Source organism: Xiphias gladius, chromosome 11 (assembly GCF_016859285.1).
Source record: "Xiphias gladius isolate SHS-SW01 ecotype Sanya breed wild chromosome 11, ASM1685928v1, whole genome shotgun sequence".
NCBI lineage: Eukaryota > Metazoa > Chordata > Actinopteri > Istiophoriformes > Xiphiidae > Xiphias > Xiphias gladius.
The window spans coordinates 26748897-26774404 of NC_053410.1; the positions used below are offsets into that span (position 1 = coordinate 26748897).

At 38.2% G+C, this 25508-nt stretch overlaps 1 protein-coding gene across 5 annotated transcripts in view; it reads right to left on the reverse strand.

The window, feature by feature from the left end:
- Window positions 1-25508, reverse strand: part of gbf1 (golgi brefeldin A resistant guanine nucleotide exchange factor 1) — a 132262-nt gene that overhangs the window by 33583 nt on the left and 73171 nt on the right. For all 5 annotated transcript variants that reach the window (XM_040138528.1, XM_040138527.1, XM_040138526.1 and 2 more), the window contains 13 exons: window positions 17801-17855; window positions 14426-14573; window positions 12661-12890; window positions 12314-12482; window positions 11757-11968; window positions 10927-11025; window positions 10578-10772; window positions 9719-9911; window positions 9301-9438; window positions 9117-9205; window positions 8808-9010; window positions 8509-8632; window positions 5426-5551 (listed from right to left, as the gene is read on the reverse strand). In XM_040138528.1, coding sequence (XP_039994462.1) covers window positions 5426-5551; window positions 8509-8632; window positions 8808-9010; window positions 9117-9205; window positions 9301-9438; window positions 9719-9911; window positions 10578-10772; window positions 10927-11025; window positions 11757-11968; window positions 12314-12482; window positions 12661-12890; window positions 14426-14573; window positions 17801-17855 — 1981 coding nt within the window. The remainder of the gene's footprint in view (window positions 1-5425; window positions 5552-8508; window positions 8633-8807; window positions 9011-9116; window positions 9206-9300; window positions 9439-9718; window positions 9912-10577; window positions 10773-10926; window positions 11026-11756; window positions 11969-12313; window positions 12483-12660; window positions 12891-14425; window positions 14574-17800; window positions 17856-25508) is intronic.

Genomic DNA, 25508 nt, shown 5'->3' on the forward strand with positions numbered 1-25508 from the left:
CAGAAACTAAGTCTTCCACATAGGAGTATGAAAGACAGGTATATTATTGTCAAACCTTCTCAACATTTTAACAATCTAACGAGCCATTGTTCAAAGATGGTATTTGTGATTTTCTGCACAGTCAAACAAATTTTCATTCTCAACAAATAATTTTCATCATCTAAAACATTAGTCTCTTTATGCTGGACAGTCCCTTCCTTTTTTTTTTTTTTTTTTACACCTACCATAATTGCTTTTATTATTGCTTGTAATAATAATTATTATTGTGTATTACTCTACTTCTGCCATTAGCTGTCCTAGTGCTCCTTAAAATCTTCTATTTTCTTTTCCATTATTAAATGAAAAAGAAAATATAAGTTGTTGATGTTTGGGCCTTTTTTTTATGTATTTATCTGCTTGCTCATTAGTTATTTCAGCACACTAATTTGCACAATAAGAATGGCTGTACTCCATTTGGCAGTGGCAGTGTTTCTCTTGTTATGCAACGGTAGGGGCGGCGATGACCAGGAATGACCAGTTAAGGATGATGTTGACTCACCAACACTTATTATAGAGAATGAGTTATACAATTATTCAATTAGCAAAAACAATTCTGAATCTATGTTCAACTACTGTTTGTGAGCAGTAGTAGTACCTGTGGAACTATCGTTGCAGCTTTTAAGTGTTGTCAGAGACTTTCACAAAGGGCAGGGCCTGCTGCCATCTGTTGCTGTCAGAAGGGTGTGGTCAGCTGGTGTGACTGATGTGAGGCCTGGCCTTGTGGTCTGTTTCCATCATAACCGGGACTTTTTTACTATCATCACAGGGGCGTGGTATAAGGGCTTTGTCTGTTGTTATCAAGGTGATGAGCTAGGTTGAGGCTAGGGTGACAGGAGCCTGCTGCAAGCTGGCCTGTGGGGTGTGGTCTATAGCTGTAATGGCTGCATGGCCTAAGGAGCGCTGCCTGTTTCTTTCCCATGGAGCGTGGTCTGTTGCCTTTACTGAGGCATGACCTGGGGGCGTGGCCAGCTGATGTCACAGGGGGCGAGGTCTGTTTTTGTCACAGTGTGGGGTCCCTTTCGGGCAGAAGGGCATAATCTGCTAGCTTTACAGGGTTGTGGTCTGTAGTTGTAGTCGGGGCATGTTAGAAGGGGTAGAGTCTGTTTTTGTCACAGGAGAAGGGTCTTTTTCTGACAGGTGGGGGCGTGGCCAGCTGGCGTGGTCTGTTTGATGTCACAAAAGGCATGGTCTATAGTTGTAGCAGAGGCATGGTCTGTGGATTGCGATCTGCTGTTATCATGGGGGTGTGGCCTCTTTTTGTCACAGGGACATAGCGTAGTGGTGCTTACTGTTATCATACGGGCAGGGCCTGTTTTTGTAGCAGAGAGCAGGGTCTGTGTTTGTCAGAGGAATGCAAGAAATTAAATCATTTTTAGCTGCATCTGGGTAGGTTGGGATGTGACAGTACCATTAGAAAGACATCTGAATGGTGCCAAATTCATTTTGCAGCATTACAACAAGCCCAAACATAAAACCAGAGTCATAAAAAACTGCGTGTTATATGAAGAGACAGAAACAATCGTGAGAGCCTAAATCCACAGAAGATCTGGGGCAGGTTCTCCAAAATGCTTGGAATCCTACCTGCCAAGTACCTTGGAAAACTGTTCAGAAGTATACCTAGGTTTTATCTGTTTAAGGCACCTTTGTATCAAGTTAACTGAAACACTGTATTATTTTTAAAAGCATCCTTACTTTACTTTTAGTGCCTGAAACTTTTGCATAGCCCTGTATATCAGTAAAATGTTTTTTATTTTGCTCTCTTTGTTTATTGAGGTTGAGGGCATACTGAGATCTGAACCCTGATCACCCAGTCCCCAAGCAGTGATATCCACGACTCTATACGGTCTAATGGTGCAGTCAGATCAAAATTCACATCCCATTAATGTCTAGGTGAAATGCCATGTGGGCCTGGTCTATTATACCAATTAGGGAGTGGCCTTTTTTGCCACAGGGGCGTGGTCTGATCCTGGCAGCTGGGATAACAGGGGCATGATCTGATTTTGTCTTCATGTGTGACTTTGGATGTGGTCTGTTGATGTCACATCTTAACCACCACTCTATAAAGTCTAACAAAAAGAGTACCTGAGTCAGCCAACTCACATGGATTACTATTTAAATGAAGAATATGCACAGCATTAACGTGTGGCATCTAGGTTCTGACCTTGTTGCTCCCCACAAGGAAACATCTAGCTCAACTCAGCAGGGAGTAGAAAGCGACAATACTAACTCCCCCCCAAAACCGCATTAAATCAAAAGCCTAACACCTGCCAAGGGCAACATGAGCGCAACAGCTATGACTTGACCGATATAAGAATACCCTCCCAAAACAAGCTTCATCCAGGGGGAAATTGTGTGCAAAATAATTGGGCCCACAACACTTTGCAATATTCAAAATGTGAGTGGACCCCATTATCAAATCAGCTTTAGAATCTGAATCCAGAGTTTCTTTTGGCAGTAAAACTAGTTTTGATTGCAGATGTATTTATTCTTTAATTCGCTTATTTTTCCCTGGAGATATAACCTGAAAATATAGACCTGAATTTATCCTGCAGATTTTACTTATTTGTTTATGTATTATTTTTTTGCCTAAGATGTTCAGTATACACTGAAAAATATATTCACATGGCGGCATATAATATTAAATGTGGATTTAGTGCCAGATTTATATTTCATACAATACCTGCTGCAAGTACACCTAGTCCTGATTTTAAATTACTGATGGGCTTAAATTATAGGTGTATGAATGAGAGTTAAACTGCAACTTTCCAACTTTTGAACTGACATGGAGTGATCGGCTGACATTAGATCATGTAACTAAAGAAGACTCCTCGCTGTGTTTAAATTGTTGGAACACTGTGAGCTAACAGTCTTAAGTGACAGAACAGCAGTGTTACAAAGTGAAGCATCTTTCCTCACAAGTGAGTACACGTACAAGTTTACGGAGGGCGCTTCAACCCAACACAGTTTCTTGGCATGTTGACAAGCTTCTAAAGGAAATAAAGTTCATTAGCGATCCTGGTTTGTAACTATTTAGTGTGAAAATGGTAGTCCACGCAACCAAAAATAAGAAGCCTGCTGAATGATTGCACAAACCGATCAAGTGACAGCGGGGTCAAATAGTGGCAGTGGCGTGTAGTTGTGGCACTGAGCTTTAACGGCAGTTGCCACGATTTGTGGCAACTGTCAGTGAGATATTACAGCAGCTGCCAATGTTTGTGGCAACTCCTGGTGAGATGCTATGGTAGTTGCCTGCAATGTGCAGTTAGCTCCCACTGTTTGGCACATATGCCAGCCAATGATGGTGATATCGTAGGCCTAGTTGTGCTCCTTAGTTGTGGTATATGAACACCACCATTATATTGACATTATGGCCAAAATCATGCTTACAGAAAGGAATATGCTCAAAGTTTAGCAGAATATAGATATTCAGTATCAAAGACTGACATATTCTCTTGGAAACTAGAAATTATAGCTTTTTTAGTAGTGCATTCTTTGCCATATGTGATGTGGAGAATATTTTGTGGAGAGTATTTTTTAAGCTTTTAAACAGCCCTAAGTTGTGCTGCAATTATGTTAGTTGATTAGTCTTTTCCCTTATACTGTTATGCAGAATATTTGTAAATTTGTAATTTTAAAATAACTAATAGGTCATACTGTGGGTCTACTTTAGGATAGAACAAAATAACCAATAGCCAGTGTTGACTGAGATTGCAAAATAGATTGAGATTTTGCATCCATATACCTGTAAACCTGTATACCATCTATCTATCTAGATGAGTTTAATTAATGACAATAAAGTATTCATCTTGTGTATAGTCATACAGTTACATTTGTCTTGATTTTTTAATTTGAGGACTTCAAGCTTTATGGTGAACTGTTGCTTCTGTTGAAGACTGGACCATGTAAAGAACTAATATACAGAAATATTGAAACAACTGCCTTCTATAAATTTTTAGGGGTTATTTTGTACTTTGTATAATAATTTGTATAATAAATAACTTTTTATTAAAATTTCAGTCTAATGTGACTTGTTTCAATAATGATCACTATTAGGTGACTTGGTTTGTTTAGATAGGCAACCTTAAAAACTCTGACATATGTCAGAACAGTCGCCACTACCATGACATCTCACCAGAGGATGCCACAAACATCTCACCAGCGAGTCACTGTAGCGTCCTGTTGCCCTGAAGAAGTAGCACTGCTCAGAGGGCGTATTCTGACATTTTATCTTCCATCCGCTACCAGCAACAAAACCATGTTCGGTGGCAGAAAAACTTTAAAAACTGTCTGGCCAAAATATCTGATCTTGCAGTGCGTCTACAATAACCACTTGTAGTGGCATAATTAAACTATTTATAGTTATTGTTTGCCACAAACAGTCGCAGTTGCCGTGGCATCTCTCCAGTAGTTGCCCAAAACTGCGGCACCTGCTGTGGCATCTCACCGGTGCCACAACTACAGGCTACTCAGGCCATCCACACTGCTCTCGTATATATAAACATGTAAATATAAGCAATAGCACCAGAAACCTGGCTTGGACATTGGAGTGGTGAATACAGTCATCTCAGTGGAGTGCAAACAGATTGAAAGCCACTCCCAAACCATCACAGCACAGATCAGAAAGCTCCTGCCTCAGCCCCAGAGTGTGCATCTGTTTCCTGCAGCTGAAAGGACGAACCGCTAGCAAACAGAGGCTCAGAGCACCGGCTGTCACGAAGTAAACTCTGTAATTCACTCCTAAAATTGCCTGAAGCGACATAATTAGGCTGATGGGACAGGCAAGATACTTTTAAAATGCTATGATAAGGATAACATGGCAGTAAGGTGCTTTTGAAATGTTGTCAGCAGCAGCAATGGTAGCAATCAGGGTCATGGCTTTTGAGTGAGCAGTGTGTTCAGGCATGTAGCTAAAGAATGAGCAGAGCAGTAATGGCTTAAGTACACCGTCATCATTAAACGGCTCCACTGGCTATGTGCTGCAATGACACAGGTATGTCCTGTGAGTGTATCAGTGGATTCAAGGTGGGGTGCCTGAACTAGCAGTGATCTTAACCACTACTCTATAAAGTCTAATAAAAACACTACTAATCCAAACAGTATGACCGTACCAGTAAAACTTTTGAGTACTTTTTTTGCTATCTCAGTTTATTGAGGTTGTTTTCCACCAAACCCAAGTCCACCAGTCCCCAAGCGGTGACCTTTACCACTACTCTATACATTCTAACAAACACACAACTTAGCAGACCAGTATGGCCAGCCTAAGTGATGAGTCTTGAGGGGCTGTGGTTATGAACACAAGAAAAAAAAACCTCCACCATGCACTCGACATGGTGTGTGTATGTGTGTGTGCACATGTGTGTGTGTAAGAGAGACAGAGATCACTCACCTCTACAGTCATGGGGATGTTTTGCTTGCGGACATTGTGGTTATGCTGGTCAGTGTTCAGCATTATGACAGCATAGGCCATGGCAAAGCCTGCATCGTTGCTCATGAAAGGAGAGCCGTTCACTTTCTACAAACACACACACAAGCAGTAGACACAATGTAACACGCAATAAACAGTACATCATCTGAGGCTTAATGACACTATTATTTTAACCAAACACCAAATCAGAGGACTGTTTTACCATTACAGAAGGACAGCTATCCTTGTTTTTAGACTGAATCTCACATTGCATATGCTGCTGATATTACATGACCCCACAGAGTGGAAATCTCATTTACGGTGTCATTGCCTAAAATTACTCATCAATTGTTTCAAGGCTACTATTTTCATGTATGTGGTCAGCCTAAGAAAAAGCCTTTACTATGAATAGTTTCCAGGTCACATGGCTCCTCCAGCTATTTTGAGAAGTCAGATACCACCACCCCCACCATGGTGTTTGTCCTTTGTCCATCATTGTGTATATGTGTGTGTCTCTGTTAACACTTATGTCATCCCACTACTATAATCTGGAGGGTTGATTGTAGGATAATGTTTGATTTATATTTTCACCACCTTTACAACAGCTGGAATTATTTGATGATGGAAAAGATCGTTTTTGACCAGAAAAAGGTAGAAAAAGTTTCTCTCTCTCTCTGTGTGTGTGTGTGTGTGTGTGTGTGTGTGTGTGTGTGTGTGTGTGTGTGTGTGTGTGTGTGTGTGTGTGTGTAAAATGAAGGCACTGGGAAATGAATAAACAGACATGAATTTCAGTTATTTTTCAAGATATGGTGTATATAGCAGACAGGACCAAGTCATTGTTTAACAAATCCCAAGTTTGTAGAGGTGGAAGTCATTGTGTTGTAAGACACAAGTCCAGTCCAGACCTTAAGCATCTGGACAGTTGCAAAGTCTGTTCTTCAAGCTCTGAACTTTGGCACGTTCAATTTGAGATAAAATATAACAATCAAGAGAAGACTTCATGACCAGAACCTCAAAGTCTAACACCATAAGTTGTAAACCGCGGGTAAATCTCAAATACAGAAAGGCCAGGCTGCAGTTCGTACAGAAAGGAAACAGTAGATTTCTGGAAAAAGGGTCTATGAAATGATGAAACAAAAATCAACCTCTGTCAAAATTATGGAAAGAGGAAATGTGTGAGAAATGACCCAAAGTCACGACCTCATCTGTCAAACATGCTGGTAGTTCTGTTAAGGCTTGAGCATGTATGGCTCCATTTGAACTGGCACACTGACATTTACTGATGATTTAACTGCTGACGGAAGCAACAGAGATGAATGCAGAGGTATACAGGAGCATTCTGTGTGCTCAGATTCAGTTAAATGCATCAAAACCCAAATTCCTTTTGGAAGATAAAATTTAGTCTCAGAGTTGAAATATAATATTTATTGCTGCCAGTATGGATCTGGAGAATGTTTAACTTGCTTTCTGTGCTTTCATTCTTGTCTCTACTCTTGTATTTAGAGCATTTTTGTATTTGGAGCATGCAGGTAACATTAAACATGAGTTGTTATTGATTTCAATAGATTTTTTAGGTTACTTGTATGAAAATATTTTGTTACCACACGAAATGTGTTGAAGGCTTGCTGATGTCAAGTTTGCAAAAGTTCCAAAAATCCAAAGGATTTAGTCACCAGATATGTGCCTTGAGTCTAAAAATCTTATCCTGTGATTTGAGTCCATATCTTTGTGTATATGTCACAAGTCACAGGTTGACACAGGCAAATCCTAAGTGAAGTCCCCAAGTCCTACACTTTCAGTTTCAAATCCCAAACACGTAATAATGTACTCTTCACCAAAAGTAATTCCATTTCGAAATGAAAGTCCTATGTTCAAGCAGAGTCTTGGAAACCTGATTATGAAAGCCAATTGGCAGGTGGTTGTTGCTATACTTGGGGCTCATCTCTCCATCCTGATTGGATCCTGTACATCATCAATCATGTTCCGATTATGCTGCTGTCAGTCAAGATTCTTCCACTTCAGCCTTGCAACGGTGTCACAAAGTTTAAGTCCATAAGGTTCAAGTCGTTTATATAGGTATTAATTCTAAGTCTGAAGTAATCCAATACATTACTTAAGTCTGACTCAAGTCCAAAGTGCCCTCAGTGAGCACTTAATTAGTAACACTACACTAATACAGGGTAGTTCCTCCCTTTGCTCTCAAACAGCCTCAGTTCTTCGTGACCTGGATCCCACAAGGTGAAACTTTTCTTTAACATTCTGCTCCATGTTGACATGATTGCATCACATCATTTCTGCAGATTTGTCATCTGCATCTCCATCCCAAAGGTGTTCTATTGGACTCAGATTTGGTGACTAAGGAGTCCACTGAAGTACACTGAAGATTTTGGAAGCCATTACAAGATGGTAAACTGTGGCCATAAAGAGATGGTCAGCAACAATCCTCAGATAGGCTGTGGCATTCAAACCATAACTGATTGGTATTAAGGGACCCAGAGTGTCACAAGAAAATATCCCCCCAAAGTACACCACCACCACCAGCCAGGACTGTTGACACAAGGCAGGTTAGGTCCATGGATTCATGATGTTGCCAAATGCTGACTCTACCATCTGCTGCTTTAGCAGAAATCCAGATTAATCAGACCAGGCTACATTTTTCCAGTCTAACTGTCCAGTTTTGTTGAGCCTGTGCCCACTGCAGCCTCAGGTTTCTGTTTTTGACAGAAATGGAGTGTAATCAGAAGTGATCTGATTACACTGTAATGCTTCTCTGATCATCACAGTTGCAAAGAGTGGTTATCTGAGTTAACGTAGTCTTTCTGTCAGCTCCAACCAGTATGGCTATTGCATGCTGCCACGTGATTGGCTGGATAATCACATGAATAAGAAATTGAAGAAGTTTTCCTAATGAGGTGCTCGGTAACTGCATAACAGTCAAGGCCACATCTCTGGAATGCTGTGCTACTATGCTTTTTCTGTATTTATCTGAATGTCAAAATGCTGCTGATACATGATACCAAAGAACTATTAAGACATTTTTCAGAAGTTGAGGAAAAGTCCCTTACATGCCAGTTGTCTGTGAAGGTTTCCAGGAGCCTCTGGATGACAGGAGCCTCTCCAGGTAGTCTAAAGGCCTCGAGGTAGAGCCGGAGGGCCTCATCAATACGAAGCCCCTGGAAGGTGAATGTGCTGCCAAAAAGATTTACATTATTAAAACAACCGCTTTTTTAAGCATTGTTTATTATTAACACCAAACACACCAATGCACCATGGGAACCAAATCCTCTGCACACTTTAAGACCAGATTGTAATTAACATTAAAATGGTCATCAGATGCACAATATGCCCTGGAATTTCACCCTACTTAACAAAGCTGTCCAGGAGCTCGATGTTCTTGCGATCACTGATGTACTCCCCAATCATCTTTTTGTCCAGTCGGGGGTTCTCTCTGAGCCACTGGGCCACCTGGTTATTGTCCATAGGGTTATTGAGGAGGCCTTTCTCCTGCAGAAACTGGATTCCCTTTTTGGGCTTCTGGTTAAACTGCTCTGTGCCTGTGATCAGCAGCTGGATGCATGACAAGAAAAGCAGTTTGAGGGTATAGTAGTAGATTTTATAACTGGCTGTGGATTTGTAATGTTAAAACAAATCTATGTAAATGAAAACCACTCGCCTTTTTTTTGGTTCTAATTTCCATCAATTCTTGGGAATCCGGTAAACATGACAAGAAGCGTTGAGGTTTCTTCATGGCTCTTTTCTCAGCTGGATAAAAGAATGAAAATTTATATTGATATCAACTTGTATTTTCCATCCAATGCTTAGGAATACGTAAAAGTAAAAATGTGATAAGATCTCACCAGCATCATTATCTCCTTGATCCTGTCTACCCAGTTTCATCTTCTCTGCCATCAGATGTCCACTGGTTGGTGGACATACTGGTGCATTCTCCATTTGTGGAAGACTCTTACCATTGGTGTTGCACAGTCTATTAAGATCTGAAAACAGGGTGAAAATATGTTCTGTTAAAAACAAAAGAACTATCACTGGTAGTTTTGCACTAAAGCTGCTGATGTCTGACATTTGTGTTGTTATTTAATATCTTCAAATTAGTATTATAAGAAAGTCTTATAAGAAAGAGAAGATGATGACAAATATGAATTAAGAAACGGAGAAGACGAATTCTAGAAAAAACTACTGTAACAGCATTTTTTTGGAGGTTCAAACATTCAATTGTTCATAACAGTCACAGTCAGATGTGTGCAGGGGTCTGTATACCAGTTATAGTGTCTGTTGCACTTTTGGTTGGACCTTCTCCCTCTGCCAGCATTGCTTCTGACTGGTCTTTTTGAGCAGTGCTGTTGAGCACTTTGGCCTGGCAATAGGCTTCAGTGCTGTCAATCACTGTGAGTAGAGCCTCCAACGACAGGAGGTGGGTGGTGTAGAGCTGCCCTGACACTGGGAATGCATTCTGTAGCAAGAGGGGAAAAAACATCTTTCAATAAAAAAACAAAATTTTTGATCAACACATCAATGCTGGTGTTGATATTGCCATTTTTACCAAAGTTATAAAAATTGGCATTATGTGGGTTGAAAAAAGTTAAACACGGCATCTACTGTTTTAAATCATCCTGAACCTGGCAAGGCCAATGCTGACAAAGAACCAAATGTTTGGGATCATGAAATTTATATAAATATGTTAACGCCCTACTCTCCCAGCACCTGTCCTCTAGTGGGAGTCTTACTCTCTCACTCACTCAATTTCAGGAGGGGATTCTGGAGTGGAAAAGACCTCCACCTCCATAGAGCCCTCTAAGAATATGTGCCTTTTGGTAAGTGAGGCAATTTCTGTCACAGAAAAATATTTCAGATCCTACCTGAATCATTACAATGGATCACAATGCAATGATTATTGGAAAACACAAGCATATAAAAAATTTGGAAAGTCAATTATTTAAGATGAATTATGAACAAATACTGCTTGAAAAACATGGAAACAAAGCACTTCAACTTTGGCCTATTCATAAACGATTTCCACAATTTTACTATAACAAGAATTTGTGATGTTTTGAATACCAAGAATTTTAAAATATTCATCATCAATATGCTTGAGGGTTATCTCATAAGGGGATGTTACCTTGGACAGCAGTTTGGTGAGGTCTTCAAACAGATTGGAGCAGTAAAAGTCACAGTCATAGTTGATGTACAGCTCAGTGACAAAGCTAGGGATCCTCCACAGCTGGACCAGAGCATCCAGAGCTATCTCCTTCATCTCATAGGGCATCTTAACGTTCTCTGATGTGATGATTTCCATCAGTTTCTTAAGGTACATCTGCCAGTTCAGTAGACAAGGTAATGATTATTAGGTCCTCAGGATCAATTTTCTGTATGTCTGGATTACATATGATGACTGTAGGTGACAGTCAATTAAAAAAGTAAACATGATAATCAGTGATGGCAAAAATATCCTAATAATAACTCGTTACCTCAAGCTGAAACTTAAGATGTACTCTCATGCTTTCAAAAAGCAAGAAGCAAACTCGTATGGAGGAAGCATAGAGGTTCATACGGTCAACATTCAGCAACTACAACACAGACAGAAATAATCAGAAAAGATACGTCAAAATATTAATAGAGATCAGTCCAGCTCTCTCCTAATATTATTTTTAATTTTATTCCTGATGCCAGTTCACTCATTTATTGTCACAGAATTTTTGTTCCTACTTTGATTTGGAATGAAAGATGAAGGCTAAATTATTGACATTGTGGTGAAATATCATAAAATGATACAATCAACATCTTTCAGTTCATAGATTTGTTTAACAAACAAACTAATGATTGGCACAGAGTGGCAGAGATTGTTGGTCATCTTGGTATGTAAGCAATATTTTTGCTTGTAAGTAGCCAACAAATGCCACAATATCATGGTAAAAATAGTAAAGCATAATTTCAAGTACATTTCGAACATAAATATCTTAATCAAAGCAAGAATTTGCACAGATCATTAATTTAAACATATAATGGGAATATAATGGGTTCCACCAGGGCAGATCCCACAAGTGCCAGCTTAGAATCAGCCAATGCAAAGTGGCAGCCCCTGGCTAGCTAGGTGCTGCAGTTTTCCTATTCCTAAATTCTAACAGTCTCTGAATTAGACAAAACTGGTCAAAATTTACAAAAAAAAAAAAAAAAAAAAATTCTCATAGCAACTGTCACCAATTTAGAGAAAATATTCCACCAGTATCAAATCAACAGCAGATAACACAGGTACACACATACAACAACTGCATTCATTAATTTCTACATTCTACTTTACCTGGAAAAGATGTCTACAGAGCTCATCTTTGACCAGTCCTAGTAACGACTGGTAGTTAGCAATGTGTGCTGACTCAAGTGCTACAGTCAGCAGCTGCAGGCCCATGTGCATCATGGCATCAGTGTTGTGGCGGTCATGGGGGTTAGTCAGTGAGATCAGGAAGCGAAACAGCTCCCTTAAACATGGAAGGCCATAAGGGATGAGGGACGCTCCTAAAAGGGAGGCAAGAGGAGAATGTAGATGAGGGAGAACTTCATAATTGCTGACGAGATAAGATCTGACAAGTAAAGAAAATTACCTCAGTATGTAAAGAAAACACCATTACTGCACAATGTGAAGCTCTCAAAATCATCACATATGCACTGACTCTTGAGCTCAAGGATTATCAAAAGCAACTGTTTGTTTATTTGCAAACTGTGCATCAGGAGTAACAAAAAAAATTTTGTGTAATCTTTTGTTGTTGGGGAACAGTGGCATGGAGTAAAGAAAAAACAACTTAGGTCAAAACGTAACAGCACAAGAGAAATCAGAGGTTTAAAAACCTTCAATATCCATACCGTCTCTTTGTGTGGATTGTGTGAAACGGACTCCTCGAGGGTTGACGTAGTCCATGTCATGGACAGAGGTGCTGTCTGACTGCTCTGTTAAGGAGTCTTTGTCCTCCAGAACCTCAGGGATAGACTCCACTGAGGTTGACTGAGCTGGTTCAACCTGCCTGCCCTCAGACTAGACACAAATGGAAACAGAACACAAATCATAAGTCATCATGAAAGTTAAAGTCACATACCAGGATCTCACTGGAGTCACTTGAGTATACAGAGTCACTAACAATAGACACAATTTCACAGTACGTGAAGAGATTATTCGTCTTCTTATTGATACAGTATATTCCAAATAGCCCAACCTGTGCATCTTGAGAGCCGTGCTCAGTTCCGGGGAGTGTGGTAGCGATGCTAGGGGTATTTGCAGATGAGCTACACTGTTCCAGGTCAGAAAGGTCTTCCCTGGAGGTGGCTTTGGAACAGGTGCCCAGGCCACTGTCTGTGGTTGTAGGGCTGGAAATCGATGAGCCAGCACTGTCTGAGGCTGGTAAGCTAGAGGTGGACAAGCCTTGCTCAATGAACAGGACGCCACCTAATAAAAGACATGCAGTCATACAAGGGAAATGATGTGTATCACTATTTTTCGACATGCACAAACTGTGGCTGAAAGTGTTGACACCATTCGACTTAGTTAAGAATTTTTTTTTTTTTAAATAAGTCAAAACTGACAAAAGTAACCGTCATCCACTATTTTATATTCAATATTTAATAGAGCAGACACGTTGCTCTTGATTTTAACATATCATTTTAAATAATACAACAAATTAAAATAGTATGGACAAAAAAATAGTGGGACCCTTAACCTAATATTTTGAAGCATATCCTTTTGAGGGAATCACTGCAATCAAGAGCCTTTTGTAGCTCTTAATGAGACTTCTATAATGTGTCTCAATTCGCGTTCTTCTGTAAACTTGCTATTTTGAGTGCATAAGTGCGTTCACACTGACAATTATGGCAACATGCAGCGCACTATGAGTACCCGGATGGTGCAATCATAACAGTCAAAAGGTTGCTCATCCTCAATAGATGCCATCTTGGCTATCTAGTGGAAGGAGAGGCCCCACCAACAGGTGTTTAATCTGAAATGAGAGTTTCAGCTCTTTCCACAGATCAGTCTTTTCTTTGAAAGCTTTTTTTTTTTTCTAATGTGAACATAGATCTGATTTGATGTACCAAAAGGCTCTTGTATTTTGTACACAGGACATTCTCCCAGAAGCGTTGTGGCTTGTCAACATGCATTTTAGCAAACTCCAGTTGTGCTTTTTTATGCCTCTCTTTCAAAATTAAGGTCTTCCTGGGTCCTCTCTCATAGAGCCCACTTTCATTTGACTGTTGACTGTTGAACCTTGAACTTGGTCAGGTTGTATCTGTTTTTAAGTTTTCTTTGATTCCTTTTCCACCATTTGAAAGATCCTTTTCTTCAATCTGCGGTCAGTTTTCCTCTTGGGGCCATGTCCAGGAAGGTTGGTTATGGTCCTATTGACCTCAAACTTCTTAATAATATTTGCAAATGTGGTCACAGGAACATCAAGATGCTTGAAGATGGACTTGTAGCCTTTAGTGCAAACTATTTAAACAGGGTGAATGACTGATATTAAGATTAAAGACACATATAATACTAATTGAAGACACCAGTCAACTCGAAATATCATTACAATCCACTTATTTTTCACCATCGGTACCGATAATTCCGTGCAGGCTATTTTTGCAGATATTTGTAGAATAAGGAAGAATGTAAGGTAACGATTTTCTCTTAACAATACATTTCTCAGGAAGAACGGAGCATCGTTTCAAAGAAGTGTAAAGGTACCGACACTTTTAGCCATTTCTGTATACTAAAGCTTCATCCATCATGTAAAAATCACGAGTATATGTAAGGTCCGCCACAGATTTCTTCAGCATTTGTTTGACAGACAATAGGGTCAATATTAAGATGATTCTTTACTGTCTAATTTTTACCCTACCAGAAATTTTAACTGTTTACAGACAGAGTTAAACTATGTGGTTATACTACGTATGGGGTCACTGATGATTGTTATTGTATTATTGCAACAGAATGTCTCTTACCTGAAAGGTTGTTGTTGCTGAGGGTGCTGGACTGGGTTGGGTCCATCTGACCGGAGGGACTTCGGACCATGTGGCGAGGCGGCCTTGGCGAGCGTTTCTGCTTCTTCCATTTGGATGACTCACTCATTCCACCAGCACGCATCTTCAACTAGAGGAAACAGAGTGGATCACTGAGTGAGCTACAGTGAGCTTACCAGACGCCTGTAGCAGTCTCTTTATCTTCTCTTGAGGCTGGTGGCTAGAGGCTACATTAGCCATGACTAGCATAACACACCTAACACTCCCATTGATGTAGGCGGTCAAGTTGCATTATGGGTAATGTAGGAGTCAGGATGACGAATGCATGGAATAAAATAGATGACATTTCTAGTTCTGATGCATTGGTTTTGATCCTTTTTTTAACTATCCCTCATCAGCCAGACAATGTTTATAAGAGTGAACTGCTAAATCAGTGGTGGCTCTAAGTTTATAACACTTACACTGTTAACCTTATACAACATGCTTTGGCAACACTATAGTAAATTAGGATGATACAAATATTTAAGTTAATTTAAGTTGTGGAAGCAAACATAACCCTGGCCTAATCATCTTGTATAATATAACTGGGAAAGAAAGGGTAGATGCACGTAAAAAATATAAAATAAAACTCCTAAGACTGCGTTATCTCACTTTGGGAAGATACTGTGTGAGGTTCAAAAGAGAACATCCTATTCAATCACAACCTAAAATAAACACAGGTTCAGCTGTGGATTAACATAATTTCAGACAATACACAGAAAAAACTGCATAGCATATACATGCACACATATGTTGTACACCAAGAAGAGCCACGGCCACTTATTCTGCTTTGATGTGGGGCACTGTTATTTTAAAAGGTTCTGTTTCAGTTGTAAGTGTTTGTGCTTATTTATGCTAACCATTTACGGTTTCAGACACTTTTAAATCTGTTTTGTGATCTAATCTAACGGTTCTTTGAAAAACATAACACTACTGAGGCATGCTCTATCCTGCAACAGATGAGAAAGCATATGGGTGGCATGATATACAGAAGCTGAGACATATGCATGAGGGTGTAAACCAAAAAGATTATTCAATTATAATAAGACAGGTAATCTGAGCATTAGCAAGCACAGACATGTCATAGTGAACTATGTTTAACAAGATAAAGACTGTCCATAATCATCTACAGTATATCAGTTGCTTTGCTCTATAATAACAGATGATCATTTCTTAAATTAAGCACATGTCAAGTTCCTTCTTCTAGCCAAGTTTACAAACTGAAGAAGTGGGAGGTTAGTGAGGACTTAAAAAAGGACAGGGGAAAGGTTACGGGGAGAGATTCTCCAGCCTTAATACTTGAAGTTATCTTCCTTACCTGTACTCGTTTGTTTTTCCACAAGATATTGTAAGCCTCAGAAGAGAAGGGGAGCGGGCAGGTGCCCATGATTAGTGATGGGTAACATGTCAGCAGTGGGACCAACACATAACACACTTGAGCATACATGGTTATGCATAATGGTAGGGATGTGGGACCCAAAAAGGTCACAGGGTTTGAAGACGCAGACACAGCCACTAACCATAAGAGAATGAGCAGCCAGCTAATGAACAGGCATAGTGAGTGGATGGGCAGAGACCATGCAAAAAGCAACAGCTGATGTAAAAACTGCTTCCAGCTCAATATTCATGTATGACATATACGATGTATATAACAGCAATATGACATTGTCATTCAAACAAAACAGCAAATTTTGAATTAGGGTATATTCATACAGTATGTAGCTTGTTTTCATTAGTATGAGCCATAGCAGAAACAATACTGGAAAAGTTGAAAATAATCAAATAAAGTAAAAGCCAATTATAGGATTTTCCCCCATGTGGTGGATGACAGTCTTATCCACCACATGGGGGAAAGTCCTGTAATTTCCCCATTGAGAAGCTTTAGGAAGCTGTTTTGTACTGTTTATTGGAGGTGGGCAAGCTAACTAGTCTTTTCTTTTACAACACCAAAACATACTGTTTGAAAACACCTCAGATAAAACATAAAACTCTGTGACAGCTGTGTGGCTTGTCCAAGTTTGTTTCTGTGTATGGATTGGGCTCACTGTTGCTTCTTGTTGCCAATAGGGAAAATCACCCACTCAACTGCAGTTCTCACCAGACATATAAACAAAGGGAGCCAGTAATGAGCCGATTCTGCCCTGGCCACAATAAGATGCCACTTTTGAAAGCTTATATGGATGTAACTGAGCAGATCTGCCAATAAAATGACACCCAGCAAAGTAGTTTATTTCCTGTAAGATGTGATATCAAGACATATTGAACCTTGTTCAACCTCCCCACACTGCACTGCCTAGCATGTTTTTTTAGGTCCAATTTTCAATCACTTGTATCCTGTCACATCTCCGGTGTATGTGTCCATATGTGTTAACAGGGTATAATCTTTTCAATGGGAAGCATTTTGGACTGGGAAAAGACAGTCCCAAATGGGGCTATTTCCAGCCCAGTCCCCAAAAACTGATTGACCTGTCTGCAGTCCTTGCTACACACTAGCTTTAGAGGCACTTGTACAAATGTACTAAGTTGGAAGTTTGTGATGTTCAGTTTATTCCGGGACATATTTGAGTGTTCGATACAGTCTAGTAGTACTGATTTAGTACAGCCATTTGTACAACCTGCCTCATCTACTTCTATTTAATTTGCTCATTCCCTGTAATTCCCAGAGATACTTTAAAAAAGTGATGCAAACTATTTTTAAGTCCCTGAAACACAAACAAAGTTCAATAGGAAGCCAATGCACTTTCATGCTCTCCCACCAAGAAGCCTTACTAACCCTACCTGTGTCAGTGCATGACAGTGGGCCAATCATATGGGACATTTATGTACCCTCTCTAGGCAAATATGACTTGTTTTTCTACACTGCTCTGCACAAATAAGATCCTGAATGTCCAAGATACAGGATGGGGTCTTTGGCAAAGACAGCAGAAAGATGCAGAAAGATGGGAAACTCAAACCAAAAACTAAATGTTCCAAAAAGCAAAACTGAATTGAAAGGGCAGAGATAAGATTGGAGGGGGCTGCATAGTCAGAAACAGGTGACAGGAGCAGGACAATTTTACCTATGATGTTGTAAAGTAAATAGTACCACTGATCACAATAAGCAGGGATAATGTGGTTGAGCTTGGTATTTTGGACATGTTCACATTTCTCAGTCAAGTGATGCTATTACATCATTAACTGTATTTTACAGCCACAGACAGAATGTTCATTCAGAAACCTAAAAAACAGCACAATAATAATGATAAAAAACCAAGACAAAAATGGAGGAAAAAAAACACATTAACAGTAAGCAAACATTCAAAATCTCAATCCTATTACCTTCTTCATGTTGGCACCCACATAACTCTTGGCCTCCTCTTTGAATTGGGGTAGTCTGTAAGAAAAAAACATTCAATTTAGAAAAGACAGTTTTTGGGAAAAACAATCTTCTGACATAAAACTATCACTAAGTTGCAGACTGTGCAGGCACCATTCTCATAGGTACTAGAAAATGGTGAATTTGTAACAACATAGCTATTCGTTATGTTGCTTGTGCCATCAGTAGCTGTTAATAGCTTCTATGTTGTTTCTTCCTTAATTTCATAATCTTTATTTGATGGTACAGGACGCTAGGTCTTAAAAAAGGTACAAACATGGTCCAAACATTAAACACCCATCGACCGTATTTCATATTAGAGAGAAAAAGGATATTTTTGTGCAACCTGTATTTCGGTCCAAACTGAATAAGAAACAAACTCAGCTGATAACCAATTTTGTGCAGGAGATGGTGCAGCATCTCTGTTGGAATTTGTGACGATCATCTCAGCAGGAGATTTTTTTCCAAATTAAATGTGAAACTAATTGTTACCCACCTTTTACCATTGGTGAATGATAAACAGCTTGTCTGCATCACTCGATTAACTAAAATACTGCAATTACGATGCACACACAGTGAAATACAGAGTTGGTCCTGTCATTCACTTGGTTGTTGAAGTTTTTTGGTGTGTAAAAGCATAAACTGGTATAAGTTCTGAGGTGTCGCATATTGCTACTCCATCAGCAATTACCACTAACAATCCCTTTATTTGTTTTTTTGTTGGGTTAAACATGGTGACCCTGTTGTGTTTTCATCTGCAACACCTCTGGATGTGGTTGAGTGAGTGATTAGATCCCAGTCCATTCTTAATGCAATTTAAAACAATTTTTAGTTCAAAATGTGAACATGACTGTTTTCTATTTTGTCATGGCTTCTTAATCAGTTCTGGTCTTTCTTTCTGATGAATTGTGTTATGTTCCTTGCAATGACCTACCTATGAGCAAATATTTACTACAGCAGTTAACTGAGTATAGAATGAATAACTGTGGCAGTAAACAGCATTACATTACAGTTTAAATATAAGAAAATGCCATGCAAACCATGCCACAATTAGAGGACTGGCTCAGAGAAACATTGTAAACTGTCCCCTTTTATATTTTTATTGGGTAGTACAAAATTGAATTTTATATAAAGTAGAAGAGGGAAGTTGCTTTAAAGGGGAGCGCCACCAATTTTATACAAAGAGGTCAGTCTATTAGTCATGGGGATAAATATTCAGCCTGTGAAATCAATTGTAAAGTTCTGTAAAAGTACTTTTATGGAGCGTTGTCAAGTTTGAAAAAAATACCCTGATGATGTCATCAGTGTTGACACAGTTGCTGAAACCCTGTTGGAATTATAAGGTTTATTATTATTATTACCGTGACTATGATTATGATTATTAGGGGTCCAAGCAGCAAGATTTGTTTTCATCATTATCTCTTCTTCTTATTATTTTTTATTATTATTATTATTATTATTATTATTATTATTATTATTATTATTATTATTATTATTACTACACATGTAGAAGTGGTTGCGCAGGCTAAACCATATGCAGTGCATAAGTGAAATTTTTAGAGGAAGGCAGTAGCACATGTGAATAAGATCAACAAAAAAAATTGACCCATGTCAATCATGAAGGGGGCGCTCTAATAAACTTAAAAGCATTTTGTTTAATAACTAACTAACTGTACATCTCAAATTCAACTACTTCATATCCACTTGTTCCCTATATTGAGCTGCATCTCCTGGTATAGGGCACACACACTCTAACTCAAACACATTAAATCTGCAAGAACTTAAAGAAGTGATACCAAAGGTTTTCCATGGCTTCTAGGATGCACTGCAACATCAGCAACCCTCTATGCCTTCAGCATGTGTTTCAGACCAAGCACAAACACATAATGTTCTCTTGCTCTTAACATGTTTTCATGATCTGTTGAGACCAGGTGTGACTTCCACCTTGAATATAGTTTCTTTGTCCATGTCACTAAAAAAGTAAGTGTTTCTGCTGTCGGGTACATTCATTGAGTCACAGCAGGTTTCTGACCCTGGCAGCATCCCTGTCCTCATGTTACATTATATAAAATGATCCCAATGAGTTCTACACATTTAGGTAAAATTTGGAAAAAGTGGAGAACTGATACCAGATAGGTACTTCTGCTTCCACATTCTATAGGGTTAGCTTTTCTTTTCTTTTTTTAAATAGACACTAGCTTTGCAGGTGAGATGCTATGGATGGATGTAACTGGAACACATATTACTAATTGTACCATGAATGAGCAGCCTTATTGTGGATGAGTGCAATATTTTGCAGTAAGAGTTTGGTAGATGGGGCTTATGCACCAGGAGGTCCAGAAAGTAAAAAGTACAGTGGAAACCACTTATAGTGATCAATTTGACCTGGACAAAGGTGAACACTATTAGCAGTTACAACTGCACTTGAAAAATATGACGTAGTTTCAGAATGTAATGTATTCCATCAGCAACCAACTGTGGATGTCTTCTTAAAACAGAATAAATTACTCATAAATATATTATACTTTATTTTTTCCTCGCTATTATTCAATAGTGACAAAGTTCAATCAATTTATTTCTTAATATATACATTCACATAATTCACATCAGACTGTAATTTCAATTTAACATTGTATGAGGTAACCATTGTACTCTTATCTCTTTGAATAACTCATAAGGTTTTCCAAAATTTTTATTCCTACCTAACTGACAGACTTTGAATTAGCTCAGTAATACAGAGTGATCAGGGTACTAATGATAACACACTATTGAACAGTGTTAATGACAGTTATTTTCCCTTCTGTTTGTCATTTCAAATCTGAAAGCATGATTTGGACTGGTGCGCGAGAGCACAAAAATTAGGATTTTTCTTTATTTTTAATATTAAATCAAATATCAAATCAATTTTTTTATGCTTGGTAAAAAATTAAGTGTTACATTCTTTTAGATTAGGCCATAATGGCTGTGATTCCATACTTTAATTTGTTCATGATTTTGATACCAAAATTATCTTTTTTTTTCCTTTTTAAATTTTGTTTAACTCTATTAAGTTTTTGTATAAGCAAGATAAATAGGAAATCTGATAAGGATTACAAGACCACTACAAGACCATGGCCACTACCAATAATTAATTTACTTAGTTACTTATATTATCTTATGTTTTTCCCCATGTTTATTTGGCTTAATTTTGTTGCGTCTTTGGATTCCAAACCAAGTCATTAGATATATACTTATTTTTTTGTTTTAAAGAAATTACCTGGGAAATATAACTTCCTTATTTCAAAGTGACATAATTCACCTCAGTTTTGTAATGAAAATCAATTTGTTTTTATACTACATATAATCCACATACAGCGCATTCAGAAATTACTCAGACCGCTTCACTTTTTTCACATTTTGTTATGTTGTAGCCTTATGCTAAAATCATTTAAATTAATTTTTTCCCGCATTAATCTCCACTGAATACCCGATAATGAGAAAGCGAAAAAAGAATTTGTGAAATTTTTGCAAATTTCTTAAAATAATAATAATAATTGAAATATAACACTGACATAAGTATTCAGACCCCTTACTTAGTACTTAGTTGGAGCACCTTTGGCAGCAATTACAGCCTCGAATTCAACAAAGTATCCATGTACCAAATAACACCTTATTTTTGTCTACCATATAGTAAATGCATTGGGGAGCTCTTTTATTATTAATATTTTCCTCCAGAAAGAACCATCAAAAGCAAATACTTTGACTGGAGTTAATGACAGGCTTATGAAAAAAACAAGGCTAGCTCAAAACCTATAGTATGGCTGGGCAGTTTATGGTCGCTTTGCTAAATTGAGGATGTAAGAGCAACAGCCAATGGGGAAACTCCAACACTCAGCTGGCTAACCAATTGTGTAAATTCATCGTGAACTCAACTCTATTACCTACTCACTTATAACTCAAACAGTTACGGACATTCGGGAATGTAGCGCGGGACCGTGTCCGGTCAAGCCAAAAAGGGTAGTGCAATGGAAGGTGCTATTATGATGCTAAGTGTTTTTTGCCCTGTTTTAGTTACAAATTGGATTTATTGTTATTCTCACAAGTGTATACCTTAGGTATTAAGAACATTTAAAGGTTTTTTAAGACTTGTCAAGGGATTGGAAAAATAGATTGAACTAGTGACAAATTCTTTATCCAAAACACTGATGTCATGAATACTCTCAGCCTTGATAATCAATATAGCCAATAACTCTATGGCTAAAATAAATAACAAGGGAGATACCAGACAACCCTTTCTAATGCCTTTTGAGATCAAGAAACATGTTGCTGGAGTACTTTTTAAGAAAACACAGCTGTTAATGTCATTATAAAACATTCTGAATGCAATACAGAAGAATGGCCCAAAACCAAGGTGTTTCAGAGCTTTGGATGAAAATGAATGTTCAATTGAGACAGACGCTTTAAAGAAATCCAGACAATTGGCCAACACCATCAACATTTATATATGAACTGTACTCAAGCATATCAGGGCTTACTGGTATTCCCCAATAATCTTAAATGCTCATGTTGGTCAGTTTACACCAAGATGTGGGCAGTGTTTCTCTTACATGCATTCTAAATACATATTGCAATTACTTTTCAGTATTTCATAATTCATTTGTCAAATCTTAATTTAAATTGTATGAATATATATTACAGAGAACAGTAATTGTGTATTTTTAAAATACTCAAATTTGTTCACCATGATTAATCCAAAAACTGGTATCACTAATCTACAGTATAACGTCTTTAACCCACTTAATGACCACAGGTACATAAATGAAATTGGACCAGTTGTCTAAATTCGTAAGGAGGAGCTGAAGATGAGTGAAGGACTTGATCAGTAGCTCGAGCCAGAGGGTAGGTTCAAAGTAAAATTGTATTGAAATCTTCCTTTCGTAAGAAAATAAAGTAGACAATTTAAGATGGAATTATTAACAGAAAACCTTGTTCAAGTGCAAACAAGAAGTTTCACCATAAGCATATACAAAACCCATACATCTACTGTTGAACCTAATAACAGATATAAAATAAGACATTTCAACCTCTCAATGGTTCCTCTGAAACAATGGTCCTAATTATGTAAAAAAAATTCAGTTCTTTGGTATATTCAGGCTTCCTCAGTTTTTAATTGTAGTCAGTCTATTTAGTGTTAGGTCAAATTCAGTTAGTTTTGAACCTGGTCTCAGTTCAGAGATACGCTTGGAGTGCTTGGTGCACCAAATAATAAAAGCAAAGTGATTGTGAGATTGTAACTCAGTCCCACTAGACTGGTATCACCATATAGGGGATGAAGGAATAGTGTCTTTTTCTCTGGGTAGAGGAAGTGCTAACGGTGACTCGCCATCTCCTTTGGCTGGCAGAGAATCCAATATCCAAGATCCAAGATATCTCTCTTTGTGGACTCTCAAAACCTAGCCCGTATATCAATAGGGCTATTATTTTAGGTCAAGTCAACATTATCTATGGCCATAGTAAATTAACAAATAAGTAACTCTCAACATGCCACTATAATCTAATAGTCGCTATTAAATTGGGTAATGGTTTTAACTGTACAGTATCTTCTTTTATGAATTGTGTTTCTTCTTTTTAACATCAATCATGAATTATGATTACAAATTTTTACCCTTTTTACATTTCATATTTCCCGTTAATTTATTGTACTTTCAACCATGAACTGAAGAAAAGTACACAGTATTGATTCCTAACACACCTCATATTTTTACCACAGAAGTAACAGTTTTTCACTCCCATATTATCTCCTTATGCATAAATATAATTGTTTATCACACTGGCAGTATGTATGTAAAACTGTGTCTACTGTTTGTTTTCACATATGCAGTATTTTAATACCACCAAATTCCCAATAAAGCTGTTCTCATTTACATTTTTAAGTATAAAATAACACGGCCAATTAAGAAGACATGTTAACCAGCTGTCATTTCCAAGCTACTACTCTGCTCTGCTAAAATCCTTATTTTATAACCGCCATGTTGTCTGACAAATTCACCATACACATAAGTTAAAGACAGCGGCTGTGCTGTGATTTAAGCTATATTTACTTGTAAAATGATTACTCAGAGAAAAAGTTAGAAGCTCATTCATGTCTATGCAGCTGCCATGCGGTCAACTGAATGAGACACAGAGCGGTGTGCCTCCGGACGAAAAGCTCGACCTCACGGTCGCAGGGCAAAACTTACAACTCTCTCTCTAAACTAGCTAAGGTTTGTCCAAAAAGTCGCTAGATTTGTCGCTAGGTGCTTTTGTGGAGAAAAGCTTCTAAAGGGGTGGGAAAAGTCAGTAAAAAAAACAACAACAAAGGTGCTGAGTTGGCAACACTGCCTTTAAACACCCCCTGATGATGCATCAGGAAACGTTTGTGCCAATTCATTTTGACAGAGAAACGGCCAATGAGGAAACTCCAACACTTGGCCAGCCGACCAATGGTATAACCTCAGTACTCAGTCACGTGGAATTCGGTTGACCAATGGTATAACTTTATCACCTCAGTTATTACACTCAGTCAGTCAGTCAGTCAGTCAGTTAGTCAGTCAGTCACAGATATTTGTAAACAATGCAGACACCTTCCCCTACCTGAAGGTCTACAAGTGTAACTCAACCACTGTAATATGTCATGGCATAAAAATAAAAAGATGCAACCCACACACTTCAGCACTGAAAATACTCACTCTCCCTGCAATACCACGTGTTGATCGTACATGCTGACTACAGTTGTTGCTACACTATCTTAGCCAAAAACATTCAAGCGGCAAAATACTACAAAGAATAGCCAAAGCAAACAGGTCCTTGAATTGCCTCGATCATTCCACTGTTTTAGCTCACACAAATTTATTACCTATTTACATTTAGGAGTTCAACTGAGTTTCTCACTTTCTCACTTTCCACACTCTTCTTGGTGTCTGCTCTTGTTACCTTTTCCCTCACTGCGTAATGCTGACCTTGCTAGGGGGATGGGTGGGACTTTCCTCCGACAGGAAACTTTCACTAGGCTACCTAACCAATAAGAAACTAACAAATAAAATCGGTCTGACAGGCAGATGAGTTAACCTATTCTCTGTCTTTTCTCATAAAAAAAGATCGTAATACTAAATAACAAAATAATTTATGGAACTTATTTCTCTACTGGGTTACAACAGCAAACAGTTTTTATAAACAGTTTTTATAAATATAATGAAAAACTAAGAATAATGATGGAGGAACCCAGAAAATAACTGTCCTCTCTGGAGCTTTATTCAAAGCTCTCACTAAAAAAAAAATTGTGTTGCCTTTATTGTCCAAGAGGCTTTTTTGTAGAATATATTGAGTTTTAGATGTGAGTCAAAAGGACTAACGGTGTGGGAGGGGCGGCTGTTCAAACTTTTCACTTTTTGACTGTTAACTATAGCACAACCATAGGACCGATTGGGATCATACTTTTTGGCAGGAAATGATGAAAAGACTGTGCCCACATGCGCCTATCAATATGACACTTAAGATTATGGTTAATAATAATAATATATAATAATTTTTATTTATATACCACTTATCAAAACCAGAGATTACAAAGTGCAAAATAAGAAAATACGTCTTCAGAAGCAAAATTAAAAAAAAATAAAAACACAAATAAGACATATAAAGACATGAAATATTTAG